The following is a 23,896-nucleotide window of genomic DNA, read 5'->3' on the forward strand; positions in this document are numbered from 1 at the left end:
GTTCTTTATTTTTTGTTATGCAGAGCTAGTGAACTTAGAGGTCAGCTAATGTTGCCAAAGATTTCCTTAAACACCAGAATGACTGACTCTGCCTTAGCTTTCTGCTGTCTGTTTGCAAGGTCGGGATCATACGGAGTATGTCAGAGCTTTTTGTTTTGTTGTTTTTGAGACAGGATTTCTCTGTGTTTCTATGTTGTCTTGGTTGTTATGGACTTACTTTGTAGACCAGGCTGGCCTTGAACTTAGATCTGCCTGCCTTTCCCTCCCGGAGTGCTCGGATTACAGGCATGCCAGAGCTTTTAAACTCTTCTGCACATTTTATTCCCTAGTCTTTTCTTTAGTTTCCTCCATTGTTATCCATTGCCTCAGAGTTAAAACAGTTGCCTGAAATTATTTTTAACAAACACTTCCCTGGGAAAATGCTTTTTGAAAACAAGCATACATGCAGGTGTAGGTGCACACCCCTTGTGGGTGGAGTCTTCTAAAGACCCTTCAGTGCTTAGATAATGGTAGTTCTCTGAGAACAGAGCTTTGAAGGCGCTTCCTGTGATGGTGGCTAGTACACTGGGAACTGGATCTGCCCAGGGCAGGGAGCAGGAGTGGTTAGGGCAAGGCAGGGTGCCACAGAGCTTGCTGGTTTTCTTCTCTAGCTTTCCCTGCCTAGTTTCCAAAGTCTGCTCTTGATGCTGACAGATTTTCTCATGTCCTGGGAACATATATGGAAGAAAGCTTTTTAGGAGCCCTTACTTACCATTTCTACTGACATACCTTTGACTTAGGAATTTCTCTTACAATTTGTTTTGGTTTTTGTTTGGGTTTCTTACTGCTTTTCTTTTTATATTGTCAAAAACAATGTACTTTTCTCATGACCTCCAAATTACTGAGATTCAGCCATATAGTGTGTTGTCCAGAAATCAGTTTTCCTCTTGACCACCTTTTTCCTCTGTGACTTTAGTTTGAGTGCTTGTTTCCAGTTAGCTGTACTTTGCACTTGGAGACTAACACACCTGTGTTTGCATCCCAGCTGAGTGTTGTTCCTTTTAGTTTTCTCATTTAGGTCCCCACCCCCCAAATTGTAGAGAGATCTTGTATGTCTTAAAATGTTAAAATTTATTTTAACCTTCTACTTATTTCACAGTTTTAATGTGTTCCAAAGGCATTTTTCTTTTTTCTTTTGAATTATAATTTTTATCTATCTATTATCTATCTAGCTATAATTTTATCTGTCTATCTATCTATCTATCTATCTATCTATCTATCTATCTATGTACACATACCTTGATATGTAGAGGTCAGAGCACAACTTGCAGGGATTTGTTCTCTCCTTTCACCCTGTGGGTGTCTGTGATAGACCTCAGATCATGAGGCTCCACAGCAGACTGTTTAACCCGTTGAGCATCTCAGTGACTCTCTCCTATTTCCTTATATCCACTGTTATTGATTCTGAATGTCTATGTACACTGGTTCTTTGTGAGTAAACTTTATCACTCCCTTTTTAGAACTCAGAGGATCTTAAAACACTCAATGCTATCAGAGTACATGAATCTAATAAGTCATCCTGTTTTCCTTTGCTCAGCTCTTAGGGAGTCTTTTCAACATAAAGGCATAGGTTTTATAATTCTAGAGAACTAGCTTATTAGAATTTCTGGAATATTTATTGTTTTAGTAACTTGATCTCTGAATTATTTTACTTCTAGCCTTTCTGTTGATATTTATTTATTTATTTATTTATTTATTTATAGTTTAAAATTTTTGGTCCAGTAATTGTTTTCATAACTTCTTAGATTTCTGCAAAGTTATAAAATGGAAATATTTAAATACATCTTTCCTGATTAACTCTGTCGTCTTTGAGTTAAAGGTCTGTTTTTTGTTGTTGTTGTTGTTGTTTGTTTGTTTTTTCACCATTTATCATCTGAGAAGTATGAAGCCTTGATGTTTTCTGTGTCTGAAGAATTAGTATTTTACCTAAAGCATGGCTATCACACTAGCTCCTCAGAATGATGGTCAGCCTCTGAAGCGGACTGCTTCTCACATGTGCCTCTGTTCTGTACCTGGCTTCTTTCAGCCAGAGCCTCTAGCTGCCACTGCCAGATGTCCCCCAGCCTATGGCATCTGTGCCATGTGTCATTCTTTCTTCCTGTCTTCACAGATAGGGTTCACATCTCTTCTGTTCTTCCCTCTATTGTCTCCGTCTTTGGGGCTTTTTTTTCTTTGTTACTGTCATTTTGGGCAGGCCTCAGAAAATCAGAGATGTTCCCAAAGTGGCGCTTTCTGCTGGTACTCCTGGAAGTATACCTTGCCGGTTACCTCCTCTGAGGATTCATTTTGTTACTCTGGTTAGGTTATGTGAGAATCATGCAGGCCCAAATTTGGAAATTAGCATATTGTGTAAAACTACTGGGAGTTTGTTAAGGTGAGCTTGTACTTGGGAAGCACCAACACCTGTGTCAGGTGTTCTTTGCAAGTAGAAAGTCATGGTTAATTAATTTGTCCAAAATTTGTCATAATTATCAGGAATGAGCTGAGCCCTGCCACATTTGCTTGTGTTTCTTTGGCAGTTATAAGCTGGACAGTGAACCTACACTGTATTCAGCAGGACGATCCAGGTAAAGACTTTAACAGTCAGCGTCCACAGGGCTGTCAGTGCAGGTTGATCTGAAGTCCCATGAGAAAGAAGAGGCCAGCCAAAATTGTCTTAAGAGATCAGAGATATGGCTCTTGCCTGTGGCTGTCTCTGTGGCCATTCGAGGGGAGAATGCAGAGAGATCTTCATGGAAAGGCAGTTCATCATAAGAGTAACACTGAGATTTCCTTCTGGAGGCTTCTGCAGTGTCTAGGTAGTGACAGGGGAGATGAAAGCACCCAATGCCTATTTATTTTGTTTGCCTTCCAGCCTGAGAGCCAATGTCCATAACTACAGAAGGTGAAAAAGATTTGGGTAGAAAGTCAGCAGCTTCCACCACAATACTCACATTTCTACTAACAATGGGAAAACTTTCTGGTGCATTTGCCTAAAGGAGCTCATAGAGTGCAGGTGGCCTGGAATGCTGACTAGGCTGGAATGGCTTCTTGACAGAGATGCTTGGCGAGCCCAAGTGTCACAGTGACTGCACAGCTGGAATGCAGCAGTTGCCACCTTTACAAGCAAGATGATTTTTCTCCTGCTGTGTTTTCAGGTTTCTGTGGCCCTTAGCAGTGGCTCCATCCGAGTGGCCATGTTGGAAGAAAATGGAGAGCGCGTCCTCATGGAAGGGAAGCTCACCCACAAGATCAACACCGAATGCTCCCTCTGGAGCCTTGAGCCGGGCAGGTGTGTTCTGGTAAGTGTAGTCACCAGTGTGCAGAGCTCCCAGGTGGGTTTCAAACATGCTGTGACACCCCCTTGGCCAAGTCTTTTCCAATGAGCAGTGAGGTCTTTAGTTACAGTAATTGGAGCCGACTTAATTAAACCCTCAAGTAGTTAGCGCCCCACTCTTGCTTGAAATCTATCTCCATGAGCCTTCCCTTTGTATCCTCCACCCTCAGGGTCCCAGTTATTTCCAAGAGCCCACTTTCCTTCATATAAAGGCAGAAACAAGTACATTAAAGTGGAAATGGAGGGTGGGTTTGCCTAGATGCCAGTCTGGACTTACTAAGTTCACCGAACACATCTCGCCTAGCACCTGGCAAGGCACAGGTAAAATTCAAGAGTATGGCTGTGAAGTGTGAATCCAAGTGAACAGATCACTTGTTACCAGTCAGCAGATCCCTCACAACTGGGCTGTATGGTTGGCTAGATGTGTCTGCGCCTCAGCCCACTCTCCTGTGATAGCTCTGAGCTCTATTAGTGATGACTGGCCATATACTGGCCCTGAGAGGAAAATTGTCACACAACATGTCTTGGACTAGTTTCCTCTTTCTTCCTACAGAGGGAACAAGTTAGATAATAGAGATGAAAAATAATAAACCAGTAAGTCTCTAGATGAAAAAACAAAACAAAACAAAACCTTGTAGGCATTCTTCATATATGCAATGGATAAAATAAAGTATCTGGTAGATTCTACAAGAGGTGCTCAGTGGTGGCCAGCCTTTCTGGGATATCCTGGTTAGTACTGGTGGATACAGAAAAAAAGCTCTCAAGCCCACAGTGGCTCTATCTTGGCTACATTCGTGTTTCAGAGGAAGGCACAGGCTAGGGACTGAGTGAACTGGACTCAGTGCCTGCAGGAATTGGGAGTGTCTTCTGCCTCATCGGGCTGTCAAATCCGAAACTAGAACTTATTGTAGCTCATGTGGCGATGCCCCCTCTTGCCTAGGCATATGCCTAAACGTGGCCAGGTCCTTGCCCTGCCCCAATTTCCCCCTCGGTTTCCTAAGGTCCATGTGACAGAGTGGAGTTACTGGAGGCGGGGCTGCAACTAGTCTGTCCTGTGTCCTGAATCTCCTAGCACCCAGGCCTACTTTTGCTGATGGCCAGCGCTGATGAAATCCACAGGGATGTGGCTGGGCCTCTTCTAGGCTGTTTCTGCCTGGTGGTTGTTCTGTTCCTCACTCTTGCACATCCCTTCACAGAGCAGCATTCCACAACTAGAGAAAAGATAATACTGTTCTACGTGAAGTCCGCCCATTGCCCTGAAGGTTGACTTCGGGTGTCAGCATGATTGGGCTGAATGAACTGGTAAAACATGCATGTGTCTGCAAGGATGGTTCAGAGAAGGCTTGCATGTGTGTCAGTGATCTGAGTGAGGAAGCACAGAACCATCCCACAGGCTAGGCCCAGATTGAACAGGACGTGGAGGAAGAGAGACATTTTGCCTCTTTCTGGCTCTCCCCTCCCAAGCAGCCATGCCTTTTGCCTTGGCTATCAGACTCCAGGTTCTTTGTCCTTTAGCCTTAGGGTTTGTATGCGTGACCTTTGGGCCTTCAGCACCATAGGCTATACACCATAGAATCCCTCACTCTGAGGCTCAGACTTCCCTAGCTTTGCCACTTGCAGATGGCCTTTGTGATCATGTGGGCCAACTTAATATGTATCATATATCTTTACATATTTTATATGTATATATAGTATCTCCCCTCTCATTCATTGTCTGTCTTTGGAGAACCCTAATTCAGCTTTCTTGAATCTGGCAGCTTGGTCCTTTCCCCCTTACTTGTATTTAATAGTGCTGTAGTGAGCTTTTTCCTAGATTGTGAGTACCAGCTTCTTTCCTCAGTGTACCAGTTGAAGTTCCAGGTGCCCTCTCAGCCTCTGTGGAGCTTGGCATGGTCAGGTAGTTCTGGAACATGAGTAACACAGTGGCAGTACTGGACTGGTAGCCTTGTTCTTGGTAGGCACTGCTTTGGCCACCATCCTAGAGGTCCCTGGTTCTTGGGCTGCTGCCTTCAAGGACTGCGAGTTCCGTGACAGGCCTGTCTTCTGCCCTGGCTGGTTAAACTCTCTACAGAGTATGGGATGAGTTAGCATCCCAACTCCCTGCACAGCTCCCTTCTGGGAGCCCTTCCCAAGTGATCTTTGTTACTCTAAAGCCAGCAGCATTCCCCCATTGGAATGGTCTTTGGGTTCACAGACCCCATCTGTCCACTGGGAATAGATCTGTGTGCTAGTAATTCGTTTTATGTCTATAAAAATGTGATTGTTATTAATGTACCACTTAAGAGCTTTTGTTGATAAATCCAACTCTGACTTCATAAATATTGCAAAGCCATGTTACTTTGGGGTGGGGGGCTGTCCATGCAAGTGGAATAGGATGGAGTCACACATAGTGACTCATACATATAATCTCTATACTTGAGAGACTGTAGCAGAAGAGTTGCCATGAGTTTTAGGCCAGCCTGGGCTATATAGCAAGAAAGTATCTCAAGAAAAGAGGAAACAAACAAAAAACTGGGCCAGCAAGATGACTTAGTAGGTAAGGGTGCTTGCCATTAAGCCTGATGACCTGAATTTGCTCTTTAGCACTGACATGGTGAAAGGAGAAAACTGACACCCACAATTTGCCCCTTGATCTCTCTCTGTATGTGTGCCATGATGAATGCATGTGTATACACACACACACACACACACACACACACACACACACACACACACACAGAGAGAGAGAGAGAGAGAGAGAGAGAGAGAGAGAGAGAGAGAGAGAGAGAGAGAGAGAATAAAATGTATAAAAATTTAAAAAATGGAATGGGATGTAGCTAATAGCCAAGACACACTAATTGCCAACATTTCTTGACCACCTTTGCTGGGTTGGGTGCTCTATGAAGTACAGTATACTGTTTGATTCTTTGCAGAGTCCGAACCTTTAGGCTTTGAGATAGGGCTTATAGTTTGCCCAAGTGTGGAATTGAGCCTCAAAGCTCACTTGCTTAGCTAGAGTTTTCTTTCTTGAAAAGGTTTAGCCCCTTTAAAGGGTATTGGTGAAAGTGACCTTTTCCAGCTGAGGAGAAAAATAGGGTAAAGAGATGATCATAGTGGTTTTGAGAAGCTCTTGTGTCAGGTAGATGTGAGTAATGCACCCCTAAGCTGGAAAGATTCATTTACTGTACCTGTACCCTTGTTAGGCTAGCTAGAGACAGCTAGACAGCCAGCCGTTCCTCTGCACCAGTTGCTGTTAGGGTTTTAGTTTAATTTTCCCAAGTGCCTACTGTATGCAGAGTTTATGACAAGAAGCAGAGCCAGCTGCATTGGGATGCCGCCATGTCTGTGGGTGTTACGCCATCTCTAGAGAGAGCCCCTTGGAGCTGAGCTGCCACACCCTCAGTCCCCGAGGTCCCTCAGAGTTGCTGGTACTGCTGTTGGGTGGGAGCATCACCTGTGGACAGGAGGGCATCTGACAATGAGAGCTATAGGTGTTATAACCACTTCTCCTGGCTCTCTCATTTGCTTGGGTCCTTGCCTGTTCTTAGGGTCCCTTCTTAATGAGAGGTTCAGGGCTGATCTGCCACCACCCAAAAAAAGTGCTGTGTATTATGAGATGTGTCCACTTACAGATGCTAAAAGTTTGGTGTGTTTTCACTTTATTTATTGATGATCTGTTGGGGCCAATTTTTTTACTGCTGATTACACATATGAGACAATCCTATAAATTATTTAAGCAGATTGTTTTTATTCATGAAGAGCCTGTTTTTGTCCCACTTACTGTTTTGCATTGGCTGCGTGGACTTAGCATAAAGATTAAGAAAAGGTTACCTAACTATTGGGGGCCTGACTGTGGGTCATCATTGTAGCCGTGCGTGACTTTTGTATGATTCTTGAGATGAACACCTGGCTCTTAGTTCACTTGCCTACTTACTGCTGCTTGTTAGGCCGGGAAGTTGGCCTGTGGATATGGCCATTTTTGGAGAAAAGGACTTTGTAAATGTAATTAAGAATTTCAGGACGAGATCATTCTGAACTTTCTGGGTGACCCCTGAACTCAGTGAAAGACACTCTTAATAGAGACAGAAGAAGAGACATAGACACAGAGAAGTCCTCATGAAGACCAGGCAAAGACTAGAATGATGTGGGCATAATCCAAGGGATGCCAGCAGCCATCAGGAGCTGAAAGAGGCCAAAAGGATCCTTCCTTGAAGCCTGCAGGGGAGTACAAGCATGCCAACTCCTTGATTTGGACATCTGGTCTCCAGAAGTACAAGAAATGGATGGCCTAGTCTTATTTTTGTTATAGCAGCCCTGGGATACTCACATAGAGTTCTTGCAGCATCTATGAAGAGGACTTGTGTTCGGAGCGCTTGTTGGTACCCCCAGACTCTGCAGTAAGAGGTTCTGACCTTCTCACCTCCGAGCAAGGGAGTGCAGACATGCCACTTGCTTCTCAGCATCTTCCACGTGTCCTGCTTCTCCTCCCCTTTGCGGTGGATCCCACACCAGACAGTCAGGGCAGGCAGGGGTGGCAGCTAAAACCGTGTGACAGTTCTTGCCTCCCTCCCTCCCACACTCGAGAATGTTAAATGAGACTTCTTGACTCAGGCAAGCTCCTTGCCTGGTTACGAAGATGTAAAATCAGCCGTGGCAACGGCACCAGCTACTTTTCCTGACTCTTCATTCGGTTCCAGAAGCCAGGCACTGAGCTTGTGCATTGTCCTCGTTTCTTCCTCCCTGTGGAGAGCTGGCAAGCTGGCTGCCCTCTGCATTGCGTGGGTAGCTGTAGGCAGGCAGCTTGCTGTGCTTCAGGGACTCTCAGACATGGCTTTGTTGGAAAAGTAGTTGGAGCTGCCTGATGGTGAATGCCATTCTACATATGTGTCTTCATGTACTGACATCTTACACACAAACTACTTAATGTTGCTTAGATAGCACTAGAATATTTTCTGAAGAAATAGATGTTTAAAACTTACTGCAATGTGTTTATTTATGATTTTTTTTTTTTAGCTCTGTGAGTATTTTTATGCAAGCTGCACCTCCCTGCCTATATTGAGATGATTTCCCGAAGTTATTATTTCTCAGAGAGTGGAACCCCAGGATGATTGCCACTGCGGCTCTCCCTGGAGGGTTCAGCAGTTCTAGAATGCTGTCAGGGCTGTGTTAGCACCGGCACTCGACGTCTCCCCAGCTGTCCTTGCAAGTTTGTCTGGACATCTGCAGTTGTTCTTTTAAGGGTGAACTGGTCCATTGTTGGCCTGAGTTGCTAGCCGCCTTTTCTGATGTAGCAACACTTCCTGGCCTGTGAAAATGTCCTTGCAGATCATTAATCCAGAATGGAAGCTACAGATAAAGTTATTTTAGCATTTTGGCAAGCACTCCAAACCTGGGATGTGTATGGATTGGAGTATGAGCCCTTCCACGTTTAGTGCAATGCCGTCTCTAGGCTGAGTCCTGTTCCCAGTTTTTGTCATGATTCTTAGCATCATTCCTGTCCCTGGATGCCAATAGGGAAGAGCTGAGGCGTGGAGATCTCACAGAAGGCAGTGACCTAAGGCTGCCTGTTCCAAGTGTAAGCAGGACAGTGCTCAACAGTGGGTAGCCCTCAGCCCCTCCCCTGGGGAGTAGGAAGAAAAGTGGGTACAGCTTTTGTGCCCTTGTGCTGTCCCCAGTAATAGAGTGTAGATGTACTCTGCCTCCCTGGGTGAGATCCATGGCTGTGTCCTGTCTGACCTGTGCAGTGTCTTAAGTTTTGTTTTAATTTCTTAAGCTCAAAAAGGCAGCTGACATTGAAAATTAGACTACCTGTATAGGGCTGGCTTGCAGCATATCCACAGGAATCAAGCTGCCCACATCTTCCCCAGTGGGTGTCGAGCTGAGCAGGTGCTCCCGCCATGCTGTCATCTCACCCCATTATCTGCCCTTGTTCCAAGGTGCCTTCCTGGAAGGAACGTCCCACAACATTCCCGTTGGCCCAAACTCAATCACACGGGCAGCTGCGAGGAGTAAAGCCATCCTCACTGGGCACAGTGCTTCCCTGAATAGAAATGAGGTTCCGTTACTAAGGAAGGAAAGGGATATAAATGTTGGTGAGTCATCGGCACAGATCGGGGGATGCTGAGGTAAGTTTATTCACGCTGAGGGTGAAGTTTCTGTGAGGACATTTTGGGAGCACTGTTAAGTCAGTGACAGTCTGGGGTCCCTTTGGGAAATTATCATGTCCTGGGACCAAGTAGATAAAAGAAGGCCTGAAAATGAGAGTGTATCCAGGAAATGGCGAGGTCACAGTGACCTTGTAGGGTGCCACCCAATTCTGACCCTATGAAGGATGGTTCAGAGTGACTTTCTAAGCCACTGAGAACGGAGGAGGCCAGGAGGCGGCAAGCAGTTTCCTTGTAGAGAAGGTGCTCACTTTAGCAGTGCCCATGCCCTCTTAGTAAGGAGATACTGGCTGCAAGATCAGGTGTCCCGGCCTGTGGGGGAGACGGGACCTCACAGGGTCCTAAGAAGAATGACACTTGTGTATTGATGACAGTGTGGGGAGGCCCAGGATAAGTGGGAACAAACAGGCACACCTGGTTCCTCAGGCGACACTAGACAGGGTCTGTAGCAAAGCAGAGAGGACCAGGGTCCTATGCTGCAAGGAAGCTGAGGCCAGGCTGCTACTTCAGGAGCCTTGCTTAGTCTTAGGAAGTAACTCAGGGTAAAGGGCCAAGACGATGTTCTTCACTCTTATGATTGAGAAAACAACATTATTTGTTGTGTTTTATGTGAACACATACATACAGAGTGGGACAATGCAGGCACACAGCTGCTAAATGCCATGTAGCTGTCTGTACTTCCAGCTGTGTGTAAATTTGAAGTTATTTGCAAATAAGAAATGAGTGGTCTAGTAAACACCACAAGGAAACTCAGTGGCATTAGGGAAATAAGTCAAAGTTACAGTGAGATGCCGTTTATACCTGAGAGAATGGCTGCTAAGAAGCCCACCACGCTCAATTTGGAGGAGCTGTGATGCCCTGAATCCTCACTGCTGCCATCAGAGCCAGGTGGTGGGCATAGCCAGTATGCTCACCTTCCAGCCTTGACATTCTGACCTGCTCTGCACTCCCAAGACGTGGAAACACACAGATCCTTACAGCCGCCTCCTGCCTAACTGCCAAACCCTAGGAGCCCCTACATGGCCATGGACAGGTAGCGATCACCAACAGCGTGGAGGAGTCTGGCCAAGCATCGTAGCCCACCAACTCCAGAAAGGAAGTCTATGTACAAACCCACCGTGGGTTTCAGCGGGGGAAGACTTCCTGGACATGGACAAGCTGGACCGCAAGATGAGCATTGCAGACTGACGTGGAGGAAGGCCCTGGGTGTGGGTGGGTTGTAGTGGAGGCTTGAGATGAAACTGCAACAGGGTGAGTTTTTCTGTGTGCAAACTACACCTCCACAAGTCTGACTTGTTACAAAGTAACAAAATGTTAAAACAAAAACAGCTAATTTAAGCAAACCATGGAACTACTTTTGCCTGGGTGTGGTCTTTAGGCAGGAACCTTGAAGTCTGTTCAGTGAGCCTTTCTCCTCTGTTCCCACCCAACTCTGGTCTTGTCATCACCGTGGAGAACACCCTACCCATCCCCGGAGACCTGTGTATTCTAATCACATTACATAGTTTGTTTGGAAGACTAGGTGGGTGTCCAGTGTCTCACCTGAGCTCCCAAGAACTTGTCAGCTAAGACTTCTGGGACATGAAGCTATTCAAAGAGAAAAGAGTAGGCCCTGGGTGTGAGGGTAAGGAGCCAGCCAGAACAGGACATGAAATGCTTCAAGGAAGCTTTGTAGAAAAGGAGGCCAGGCCAGTGAAGGATGGGCTAGCAGTGCAGCCTTACTTCATCTATGACTGCTCGCTCATCCTTAAACAAAGCAGAAGAAGACAATCTCAAGCGTATTCACACAATTTTAGGAAATGACATCTAAGACATTTTCTAAGAACCCTGAGTGCTGTCTGCTGCCCTGAGCCTTAGCAGGAGGGAGGGCACTGGGGAAGACACTGGAACATGTATGCTTGCATGTAGTCAAGCAAAGGAACAGCAGATAAACTACTGCACTCTTGAAAATGGTTGTAATTCAAACAAACAAACAAACAAAACAAAAAACAAATGTCATGAGGAGGTAGAGGCCTGGATCCTTTCCTTGTCAGTGCCAGGATGTGGAAGTGGTACAGCTCCAATGGGGAATAATCTGGTGGTTTCTTGAAACATGAAGTAGATATACCAAGTGACCCAGCAATTCCATTCCTAGGTAATTACCTTTGGTAATACAGATAGCAGCATTATTCACAAGAGCCAAATGGTGGAGAAGTGTCCATCAAGAGAGAACGGGCAAATAGACTGTGGCAAGTTCATGCAGTGGAATGTTACTCAGCGCAGAGAGGAATGAGGTTCTGATGCATTGCCACAGCACTGATGAGCTTTAAAACCTTTACAATAAGTGAAACAAGCCAGACACAAAACAACAGAAGATTTCATTTGTGTGAAAGCCAGTGAGACAAAAGCATTAGTATCTGCAAGAGCTGTGGGAGACATTTAAGAGAAATTATTATGGTAAGATGCAGAGTGACTACCCCTGGGTATAGGGCTTGTTTTTAGAGTGATGGGAATGTTTCGGCATACGGATGCAGTGGTTGCTTGCATACCATTGTGGATGTACCAAATGCCATTCACTTGTTCACTTTTGGGGGAAAGGGGGTCTTATGTGAATTTCACAATAAAAAATTGTTTTTAAAACAAGGTGGCTGACATCTTTTACCTGCATAGATAAGTGCTGCATTTGGGTGATACTTGTTAGCAGCATGGGTGAAACCATGATGTCTGGTACAATAGCCCTCGGCTTCTAGTAACATCCAGTTAGATGTTTGATATTCACACCTCACTGAGGGATGTTACTGTTTCAATTATAGGTATTTTTAAAGCTGGTGGTTGTAGTGGTTCATACTTTTAATCCTAGTTCTCAGAGACAGAAAAACCATGAGACCATGAGTTCAAGACCAGCCTGGACTAGATAGGAGACCCTTTCTCACAAACAGAATGTGGCAGGGGGAGGGGGAGGAAGGGCTTGAGAGATGGCTTAGTGGGTAAGCATGAGGACCTGAGTTTCAATTTCAGTACCCATGTTTGGGGGTTTTTGTTTGTTTTAGCAAACAACAGCCAAAACCAGGCATAGTTGTTGGGCCTTTAATGAGGAATGGAGACAGATCCCAGGAGCTCATTGGCCAGCTAGCCTAGCTTCACAGGGTGGAGAGCAACAGGGGACAATATCCAACATCCTCCTCTGCTCTTCATTTGTACCCACAGGCATAGACGCTTGTACTCGTGTGCATGCGCCACACACATGCACAAACAGCCTGAAATGTACTTCATTAATAGATTACAGCAGGCGTGGTGGCACACGCCTGTAATCCTAGCACTTGGGAGGCAGAGGCAGGCGGATTGCTGTGAGTTTGAGGCCAGCCTGGTCTACAAAGTGAGTCTAGGACAACCAAGGCTACACAGAGAAACCCTGTCTTGAAAAAAAAGTAGATTACTTTTTCTGGTATGCACAACACCCTTAATTTGGTCCTTACTACTATAATAACTTTTGAAAATTTTTGGAAGGATTTAAGCATGTTCCTATAATTAGAATTTCTGTGAAATTAAATACAGATAAAATATTTCTAATGATAAAAGTGATAGGATTCATCATGATTTTTGTTAGGTTTGCTAAGTAAACAAGTGGATCTGGCATGGGATGAACCCTATCCATCCCCCCATTATAGACTTGGAAGTGATTTCTCCCTTACATCTGGCAGATGATTATCATACAGTCTTCCTTGTGGGACAAACTAGTGACTTGTCTTGTGTTTCATGTCTCACCATACCTGTGGAGCTGTGAGCTGAGTGTCCGTGTAGACTTGGTGGTAACTGGAGTCTGGTCTGTGTAGTGTATAGAGGTCTACTGGCAGCAGTAGCTGATCTGCTATTCTTCTGCTGGTTCTTCCCTGTAGTGCTAAGCGGTGGGCTCGTAGCTGAAGGAGGCTCCACCTCATACAGCCCTGATTTACAGAGTTTGTCTTCATCTTAAGTAGGCATGATGCTGTGTATGCGATAGAGCCTGCGAGTTCTAATAGCTTAGTACTGTAGACCTCAGAGGTGGTCACTGTGGATAAAGTGCAGGCTCGTTTCTTCCTGCAGTTTACAGCTCTTCTGTAAGCACCTCAGAGTGACTTTTGGAGTAGAGAAAGTGTGTCTCCTACTCGAAGGTCCTTTACCCCTCCAGCTTGGTAAACATAGGGCAAAGTTCTCACATTAGGGTTTCTGGGTCTTGTTTGGGGTCCCCACCTCATAAACTGCACATTATTTGGGGGCTGTGGGTTGGAATATGTAGAACCGCTTTGTTTTAAGGTTAAGTTGGGAACTGAACAGCAGAAGTCATTTACTGATGGAGCTGCCACTGTGGACAGCTGCTCTTTCTTATTTTTTTTTTTTAAGTGAGTTTTTTTCCCCGTTTATTTTATGCGTATAGGTGTTTTGTTTGCATGTGTGTCTGTGTACCACATGTGTGCAATGCTTGGAGAGGCCACAAGAGGGTGTTAGGTCCCGTGGGATCTCAGTTACAGGCTGTTGGGAACCACTTTTGAGGGCTAGGGATGAAACCCAGCTCCTCTGGAACAGCAGCCGTTGCTCTTAACCAGTGAGCCATCTCTCTGGTCCTTGTCCCAGGATTTATTCCCTTGTACTTAAGTCATGAGGAGCAGAAGCTTTGAGGTTCTGATGTCATGTCATGATTACAAGTTTTGTGTTATCTCTCCCATTTCTGGAAGCCTCCATTGAATATCTTGTACCGTCAGCTGACCCTCTTAGATGGTGGTATTCTTGGGAACTGACCCAGGGTTCTACAGGTCAGGCTTAGCAGCCCTTAACCCCCTCTGTGAGCACTGAATGGTTTTATCCCATCACAGAGTTATCGTACAAGGGGGACAAACATTACACGTTGGTCCACTCTGATAGTAGTGTCCCCATGAGTGCAGCCAGTGACCATGAAAGATACTGCCAATGCCTCCCATTTCTTTTGTCCCTGTGACCAGTAGCCTCAGGGAATGGTTTTGATGCCGCTGATGTTCTTTGTTCCATTCTTGCTGAAATTCCACTTGGCTTCTGAGTTCCTGTACTCATGTGATAAGTTTTACAGACTCCAACACTAAGGGCACTGCATGGTATTGGGTGGGTGCTGCTTTGCTTGGCCCCAGTGCGTCTAGACTGTCCTATAGCCTGAGTTCAGCTATTCTTGGGTGCCTCTCTGAGCCAGGGACTGGGGCTGGAGGACTCCTGCAGGTACCGAGGCGGACAGGGGAGAGGCCCCTGAGTCTTAGCCATGGGAGGAACTCTTGGAGGATTCTGTCCTGTATTAGGCTGCACCCTTCGTCTCAGAGGTCTCACCTCCCCTAAAGGAAGCAGGAGATTGAGTGTTGCTCTTGGAAGACAGAAAGATCATTGCCAAGGGAAGAGTTTGGTTGAACAAGGCCCTACCAAGTAGGGCTCTTCAGGGTGGGAATACAGCAGCGTGGAGAAGGCCCAGGGTCGGGTCCTGCTGGATCAGAGGATCTTAGAAAACAGTGCCTGCCTAAGAAGTGGGCACATGTGCTAGACAGCATTCTGCCTCTGAGGACCAAGACAGACCTGTAGGATACAGGTCTCCTTAGACACCCTCAACATAACCTCTGGCTCAGAGGCTCTTGTGTGTGACTTCATGTACCTACTGCTACAGCCACCTTCCCTCTGTGCAGACCCTAAGCTCAGTCCCTTAGTAGGCCCTGTCCACAGTGCTAAGTTTTCTCTTCCCAGCGGCGTGGGCTGTCTCCTGCCATACTTGATACAGGTTTTTTTTCCCCCCTGCTTGTCCCAGGTGAATCTGAGCAAGGTTGGCGAGTATTGGTGGAGTGCAATCCTGGAGGGCGAGGAGCCCATCGACATCGACAAGATCAACAAGGAGCGTTCCATGGCCACCGTGGATGAGGAGGAGCAGGCAGTCCTGGACAGGCTCACCTTTGACTACCACCAGAAACTGCAGGGCAAGCCCCAGAGCCATGAGCTGGTATGAGCACCACGGCTCTCCTCATCCCAGCAGCAGTCGGGTGGGTCGTGCTGGTGGGGCAGAGGGCATGAGGATAGACTGTCCTGGCTTGGCCCCTGCTTCAGATCTACAGTGTCCTGCCTGGGAAGCCCAACTGCTCACGTCACCTAACCCTTACCTGAGGTCAGACGCACACTGCTGTTCAGCCCTGTCTCATACCTGAGCCACAAGCTCTGGTAGCACAGCCTTGAGGTGTCTCTCGACGTGCCCTAAACACACCAAAGCCTAGAACTGTTGAATGTTGATGGCTCCTTATGCCCTGGAGCCCCGAGAGCCCCGCTGATGGAAGAGGGGAGGGCCAGGCTACAGGGCCAGCTTAGGTTCTCACTGCAAAGGCTAATGCACGGCGAATAAGTAGCTGAGTGAAGTGAAGTGCTGGCGCTGTAACAGGGGAGTATGAGGCCAGTGGCTTCTGGGAGAGCAAAAGGCTGTGCCTGACGCATGGAGTGCCCAGGGACAGGCTGCTGGTAGCTTAGAGCAACACATTTGTTCTTTCTCTTAATAACCCTGAGAGTAGCTACTTAGGGAGGAAAAGGCTGTTCCTCAGGTTCTTGTCACTGTCAGATGCTCAGCTGAACAGCACCTAAGCGTGTGTGCTTGTACCACGAATGGTTCAGAGAAAGTTCAGCCACTGGAATAGGCTGCATACAGAAAGCCGGGCCTCAGGGCCCCAGAAAAGTTGACGTGTGTTCCCTATTGTCTCTGAAGGAGCCTTGCTTTCTGGTTTGTGTGGATCGTGCCCTCCTTCCTGTCAGAGTAGCACTGGACTTTGGATCAGGGTTGTTGATATGCTCTGTTGCTGCATTGGTCAGCGTAGTTGTTCTCACGGCTGTGTTCCCTGTGAGTGAGGTCAGGAAGCCTTCAGAGGCAGTACTGGTGTCCTTCCTCTTCCCCTAGGCTGTCTGGACATGTCGTAAGCATGAGCTATGGTGGGCATGGTGGGCTGACGAGCTGTGGTCTATTTCTCACAATGAAGAGGTAGAGTTTTTGAGGCCTCAGGGTGCATTGTGCCTCTTAGCAGCTCTAGCCGAGGGCTGGGCTTTCCTTCTCTGCCCTGGCCCTGAGTGTGGGAGAGAGAAGGTCCACGTAATATAGAGGTCCTTAGGACCCTTAGAGGAAGCTTAGAGCCATCACCTTAGCAGAGACAGCCAGATCTGCTCGGTCACAGTGTAATCGGTCATGTTGGCCAGTGTCCACTGGACAGAAGACCTTTCTGTGACCCTTGCCTTATGGGTAGGACCTTACAGATCTGCTCACTTCTATGTCCATAAAAGGACTGAGATACATACATAAGGTGACTGCCAGGGAAGAGTCTGTTTTGCCTGGAGAAGTGAATGCAGATGCCACCCATCATCCTCTAAAGGGTTGAAAGGAGGAGTTACTGGGTACCACGGAGAAATTTGTGCCACAGAATGGAGAGACCAAGGAGGGATGGCTCTTCATACCTTCCCCAGCTGCCATGACTGAGTCTTTGTTGTAGAGAAATATTGAAATAGATAGTGACCATGGCTTGAACTGCCTTGGTGCATTTGCCAGACCTCAGTGAAGTCTTGTGTAGATTTGAACAATGAGACGGAAGAGAATCTCAAAGGTCCTACAGTTATCTGCACCTGTGATTCTCAAGGTCCCCAGTATTGCATTCCTTGCAGGACACAAGTCAAAGCAGCCTCTGTGCCCCCTGCCTGGGAATTAGCAGCAGTGCAGAATCTGCATGATATGTCAGGTTCTATGCTCTCTGTCTCCCTTCTCCCCTCTCCGTGTCCTTCCCCCTTGATCTTTTCACTCAATGTTTCCACACTGTGCTACCCTCTTTTCTTCCTGTGCTAATGCCCTCTGGCATGGCCTAGTGTCACCTTCCTTAAGGACAAATGGAAGACAGTCTACATCCGTGAGGGCAAGCACACAGCTGTCTTCAATGAATTAAGAGGCCAGTCTCTTTAATCTGATTTTATCCAAAGAACAGTCCAGCCTTGTTCTGCAGTCTCAGCAGTGGTCCTCTGCGGGAACTGGCTGCTTTGTTTCCACCCCTATAGGTCTAGGCTCCTTCTTCTGGTGGCTGCCTCCTAGCCTGCTATCCAGGACTGGGAATAGGGTAGTGTGCTTGTCCCCAGTAAACCAAGGCAGCTCTCGGCAAGTTCTGGCCTCCAGGATCCTCCAGCCAATCTGAAACAGGCTGCTAAAAGCATCAAAAGATAGGGTTAAACCTCGTGTGGATGCACCATGCGCATATGCACTTAATGTAGCATCCTGTGTGAGACCTGCTGCTGGGAAGCTGGCTCACTCCGAAGCCAAGGCTTTGGGGGTATTGTGGTTTTGCTTTCTGTGAAGACCGCCCTCCTTGTCCACAAGACATTGCAGAAACCTGAGTGAGAAACAGAAAGTCCTTACACCTGCATAGAAGACTTGTCCATGGCTGACCTATAGCTTCCACACAGCTGTTTATGACCCACACTGTGAAACTGAGGAGATTGAGCAGCCCAGCTAAGAGGGACCCTAAGGAAAACCTTGAAGATGCTGTGGTCCAGTGGAAAGAGCTTTGTCTTCAGTCTAAACTAATTCTGCTGTGGAATCGCCATGGGCCTGGCAAGGACCACTGAGGGGTCGAGTGTGTTTGCCCAGACGAGATGCCCCAGCAAGGCCTTCAGGGAGCCTAGGACTAATAGTGCATGATTGGAATCCAGTGTGCTTCCCTCACCAGAGCTGAACTAATCAGAATGGCCAAGGAAGCCTCTGGCTCTGGATAGTTGTGAGCATAGCTGTTAGGGCTGTGCTAACTAGCATGTCCCACTATCTGCTTGGTGTCAGTGCTGAAATCTCCACTCCTTTCTAGGCCTGAAATGCCTTGGAGACACATCTTCAGCGCCCAGCACTGGGGTTCCATATAAAGCATTTTAGTGCTTTCTTTCATTAAACAAAGAAACAGAACTAGAAAGGTAGGTCCGAGGCCTTCTGCTCCTCATATAGCAGGTTAGCACACAATCGATACTCACATGTAGGGGTTTTGTGGGTGGCCGAGGTCACTTCTCTAGGATTGCCACTCCTAACTAACAGAGAGAGAATGGAAATGGGGCCAGGTTCTTCTGCCAGCCTCCATCTGCCGTGCACATTGGCAGTCACAGTTACCAATGGGCTCTGTATTGATGCCCATTTATGGTGTAAACTTGAAGTCTTCTAAATTTGCCAGAATTTTAAATTGTGCTTCTAATGCCACCAGTGCTTTGTATTTAAACGCATTTTAATATACTTCTTTTGTCATTTTGAGTTCTGTAATGCCGCTATAAGGTCACTTCTTTCCAAAGTCAACAAATGGAATACTTGTCATCTTTTCCCTAGTTAGATTTCTTTGAGCAGGTGTTCTTCTAGAAGGAATATGAGGAAGTACATAGGTGCCATTCCTCTGCCTGTGTTTTGATGTGTTTGGCTAGGATCCCTCCGCCTTGTGGCACTTTCCTCCGAACACACAGTGACTGACATTGCACAGGCAGGTGCAAGCATTTCCTGTGAGTGAATTTGGTGGCACACAGAATGATGGTCTGATCTCTACCTGGAGAAAGGGCTGAGAATTTATCTTGACAGCCTGGGCTCCGTCAATTGTGAGAACAAGCCTAGCAGCCTGCCTTTTGCACTCTGGGCTTACTTGCTACAGCGGGTCTCCACCCAGCCGTCAGGTTCTTGTTCACCCTGTAGCTGGCTGAGGCTCTGCTGAGTGGCTCAGCAGCCTGCTGCCTAGGTTAGCTGGCTGCTCTCCTCTCTCATCGGTTATAGACTGCACAGCTTCACACTTCTCTTGGACAAAGATGGAGGCCTTTGATACGCTTGTTGCTGCCTTGTGTAGCTTGAGTTTTATTTAATAATCCCTAGTTCTGATAATCCCATAACTTTTCTGACACTCGGAATTTTCCACTTTCAGTCTGCACTCAGACTGCACCCTCGTGATCCGGCAGCAGCACCTGTCCTCTGCACCTGTTCTACAGGGCCATCTGCAGCAGGGGATCTGCTGGGGCATAGTCTCTAGCCGTGCGCCTTGTTAGTCTTTTTGGTTTCTCGCCGTTGGAAGGAAGGAGAGACCTTCATCCTTGGGTGCGCCTGTGGTAGCAGCTGAGGAAGGCAGGTGTTCACAGGAAGGATAGCCCCGAGCATAGACCCAGGTGCAGCCGCCAGGGGCACAGCCCATATCACACAGCGCCAGTCTGCCGCTAACTTTCAGAGCCTGTTCAGCAGCGGCCAGAGGCTGGGAGGAGTTCAGTCCTCCAGCTCTTACCATGTCCTGAAAGGCAGCGGGGCCTTTCTGACATTGGAGGTTTCACCCTTCTCTGCGTTATCACATCCTGGCTCAGCCCTGTGTTGTCTGATGCAAAACCTTCCTTCCTTGGGAAAGAGGTGCTAGAACACCTCTGCACCCCTTAGTCATGTCCCTAAGGGGCTGGGCACCACCCCTTCATATCTTAACCGCCTCCCTGGGGATTCCTGTAGGCTCTGTGGGTTGTGTGGAATTTGGACTGACCTAGTGGGAAAGGGACAGCAGATGAACCACAGAGAGCAGTTGGTGCTTTCCCGGGGGCTGAAGCTGGAGAGCTAGCGATTCGGTCTTACAGCCTTGCAGAGGAATTGGCAGTCGCTAGGTGCCTTCCTCGGGCACCAGCTACAGCAGGGCCTGCAGTCCTCTGGCCAGTTGCTCCCAGCCGGCAAGGCCTCAAGCCCTGAGGAAGCAGAATGTCTCTGTGCCTGCAGGCAGCCTGTTCTAGGAGAAAGCATGCAGTGCTTTGTGGTCTCCTTTAATCTCTCTATTTTCTGTTTGTAGAAAGTCCATGAGATGCTGAAGAAGGGGTGGGACGCTGAAGGTTCTCCCTTCCGAGGCCAGCGATTCGACCCGGCCATGTTCAACATCTCCCCAGGGGCTGTGCAGTTTTAATGACCAGAAGTAAAGGAAGCCCTCGTCGTCGGGGAGGTGGACACCTTGTCCCCTCACTCCCTGCATGCCAGGGACCCGCTCCTCCTGATTATCCTAGCCATTTTTCCTTTGATGATGAAGCAGGCCTTCCATGCTGCCTCTCTCCCTTCAGACTATTCTGGAGAAGGTGCAGGGCCAGCTGCTGCCTGGCGCTCTCTGTTGAAGGTGTTTGAAATGCAGGAGGGACATGTCCCAACAAACTGGGAGCACATGTTCTGTCTCCACAGCAACCAGCCACTGCAGGCAGCATTTCCTTCCTCCCTGTTCTCTCTGCTTGCTGTTGTTTTGGCGCTGTTCTGCTTGCTTGTCTTCTGATTGGGGATGAGGAGTGCCTGGGCTCAAAGTGACGCCGAAGCCTGTGGGGCCAGGCACCTGCATGAGGGCGAACGTGGCGTGGCTGTGGAGCTGCTAGGAGACCCTTACTTGTTGACCTCTTCTTCCTCTCTCTCCCTCTCTGCCCCTGTGCTTAGTCTTGTTCATCTCTCTGTGAATACACTTGGTCCGCCTCAGTTTTATGGGCAGAACAGTGGAAACTGGGGTCTGTTTGCCTATTGGAGATATTGGGAGAGAAGATCTGGGGTTCTGGCCTAGTGGCGGCAAGCATCCTCTCTACCCTCTGGCTGCAGCTGCCTTGCTCCGGTTCTTGTTGAAGCTGACTGAGCGGAGCCACCATTACCTGCTCCCTACAAGACTTCCTCATCTGGTGTGCTGCATTGATGCCTTGAGGACGAGATCACAGCATCTTGGTAGTCATTGGCAGATGGTGTCAGCCACGCTCCTAAGCAGCTTTGACCTTGAAGGATGCCTCAGGAAGAAAAATTACCCACCAGACTGCTCCCTGGCGCTCAGAGCCTGTGTGGCCACGGACCACCTCCAGCCAGGGTGTGAAGACCTGACCAAGGGATAGGGATCCAAGTGTCCCAACCCTTACAGGGCTTTCTCTGTGCCTGTTGCTGCCTGGCCTCTCTGTCTGCCTGACTGTCAGTCTTAGTGTGAGTGGCCATCACATCGCACCACAGGTTTCTGTACTTTGGGAGCCAACCATACAACCAGCAAGAACTAAGACCCACTGAAGCCAAGGCAGCCTGCCCTCTGCGAATGGCCCTGCACTGAGTGCTGTTTACACATGCCTGGGAGGAGCCGTTGGAAGAGCAGACTGCAAGAAGCTTTCCATCAGCTATGTAGACAGAAGCTGTTTCATTGCAGTCATTTTAGGGAGCTCTGCTTTTCTTCTTGAGAGTCCATACTGGGAGTTAGTCTGTGGGCCCAGATAAGCCACTGTGGTGGTGAGGGTAGAGCAGTGGACTCCAAATACCCACTCTGGAGTCTGAACTTGTGATTGGACATTGGTCACCAGGTTGATGAAATCTCTCTGAAGAGGTCACCCTTGGAGGGCAGACTCAGCCACATTCACAAGATCCCCAGGTCACTCTGATTCTTGTCTCTGAAGTTTCCATCAAGGTCCTAGGATGTGCACATCCCTGTCCCATGCAAGTGGTCCCACCTAATGAAGGAAGTCTCATGATGTGTGTGTGTCTCCAGTCTTCTCTGTGGTCCTAGTTGGCTCCCTCTCAACCCTCACCCCGTGGTGGTCTTCCAGAAGGAATCAAGAGGTGGGAGAGCCCTGCATCTTCTTAGTTGGGACAATGCTTCACTTCTGCAGCAATTTGTCTTCCTTTGGCATGGTTTTATTTGTTTGTGTTGCATTTTTCCTTTGTCCCTGCCGTGTTTCAACAAACAAGCCTGTGTAGAAATGGCAGCCTGGGGGATAGTATTGGCTGTAGGCCATGTGGCAGGAGCCTGTGCTGTGACTGATCCCTGTGGCATGCTGTAGTGCATGGTGTGGTGGTGGCTACTGTGTCTACACGTCTCCATCACAGTGGGGCTCAAGCCCAGCCAGTCAAGTAGATAGCTCTTCGCCCCGAGGCGCTGCCCTGGCTCGCCCAGCACTGAAGCTGGGACATTGCCTTGTTTTCTCTTTTAGACACGACAGCCACAGTTTGGTCTCTAAGTCCCACCAGCTGAGGTCTGAGGAAAGCAGGGTGACTCAGTCCCCTGTGTCCAAAGACCCGGAGAATGGGTATCCAGCCTGCAAAGCTGCTCTGGCTCCTCGGTGTTGGTTTGCAATAAATCTGTATTTAAGCAGTTCTGAGTCTGTCTGTTCCATTCACTGTTAAGACACTTACCCTTGACTGAGTTCCTGAACATAGTCAAGACCAAAACTAAATTCTCTGGGTTGATTCTCATCTGGCCTGTCACTACTTTTAGAAACCCTATAAGCTATTTATCAGTTGGATTATTTCAGACAGGTTCTGGAATTTTGTTGTTACCCTAAAGGTCCATTCAAATTCCTGCTCCATCCTGCTGAAGCCGCCTTGTCTTAGGGTTATTATAGCTATGATCAAACACCATGACCAAAAGTAACCTGGGGAGGAAAGGGTTTGTTTGTTTGGGTTATATTTCTACATTATAATGCATCATTGAAGGAAGTCAGACAGGAACTCAAGCAGGGCAGGAACCTGGAGGCAGGAGCTGATGAAGCCATAGAGGAGAGCTGCTTACTGGCTTGCTTCTCATGCCTTATTCAGCCTGTTTTCTTACAGAGCCCAGGACCACCAGCCCAAGGATAGCACCGCCCACGTGGGCAGCCTCCGCCCCCAATCAGTCTCGAGTTAAGAAAATGCCTTACAAGCTTGTCTACAGCCAGGTCTTATAGAGGTATATTTCCAACTGAGATTCTCTCCTCTGTGATGACTAGAGAGCTGTGTCTAATTGACATAAAACTAGACAGTACACACACACACACAGACACACACACACACACACACACACACACACACACACACACACACACACACACACGTTATTAGGCTCCCAAGCCCTTAGAACACAGCTCTCACCAGTACATAGCCCTGTATCTGACTCTGAATCAACTTAGATCTCAGACTTCCTTCCCATCACTGACCCTACTCTCAGTAGGCAGGACCTGTGGGCTTGAAAGTTAACTTCTAAATGAATAAAGAACACTGGCATTGCCCATCTAATTCCTGGGACCAGAAATAACCTTTAAAAAAAAAAAAAACTTCAGTGATTGGCCCCGAGAGTACAGGAGTGAGCACAGTCAAGCATTTTGTGTGGAAATGTGTCCAGGAGGCGTCAGCTGCTGTGCAGAGAACTTACCGGCCAGAACACTGTGCTTGGGGAACAGACCCTCACCCCACCTCAAATCTGCTCCTCTAGCGGGCCAGCTGGCAGCCAGCTAAGCCAGGAACTGGATGGCCTGCTTCTGTGAGTTAGTACTAAGAGCCCAGCCAGCCCCCGAGAAGCTCTCCTGTTCGGTTAGACGCCTAGTGACCCTGCTCACCGGTTCCCTGGTACAAAGCTGGGCATTTCACACAGCGAGGACTGGCTATGGCCAAGAGAGGTTGATCTCTACGGTCCGCCCA

At 47.8% G+C, this 23,896-nt stretch overlaps 1 protein-coding gene across 2 annotated transcripts in view; it reads left to right on the forward strand.

Annotated features, from left to right (window-relative positions):
• The window catches only part of NUDCD3 (NudC domain containing 3), a gene marked incomplete at its 5' end in the record, with an annotated part of 89,959 nt that extends 67,364 nt beyond the window's left edge, over window positions 1–22,595 (forward strand). The window contains 3 exons of one of the 2 annotated variants that reach the window (XM_084798760.1): window positions 3,177–3,320; window positions 15,272–15,460; window positions 20,301–22,595. In XM_084798760.1, the coding sequence (XP_084654886.1) occupies window positions 3,177–3,320; window positions 15,272–15,460; window positions 20,301–20,411 (444 nt within the window). In that variant the 3' untranslated portion in view covers window positions 20,412–22,595. Of the gene's footprint in view, window positions 1–3,176; window positions 3,321–9,270; window positions 10,042–15,271; window positions 15,461–20,300 lie in introns of those variants that run through there. The other variant, XM_084798761.1, reaches the window with a different exon arrangement.
• Window positions 22,596–23,896: the final 1,301 nt, after the last annotated feature.

The sequence above is a fragment of the Acomys minous genome (assembly GCF_964271855.1).
Source record: "Acomys minous genome assembly, chromosome: 10".
NCBI classification, from domain to species: domain Eukaryota; kingdom Metazoa; phylum Chordata; class Mammalia; order Rodentia; family Muridae; genus Acomys; species Acomys minous.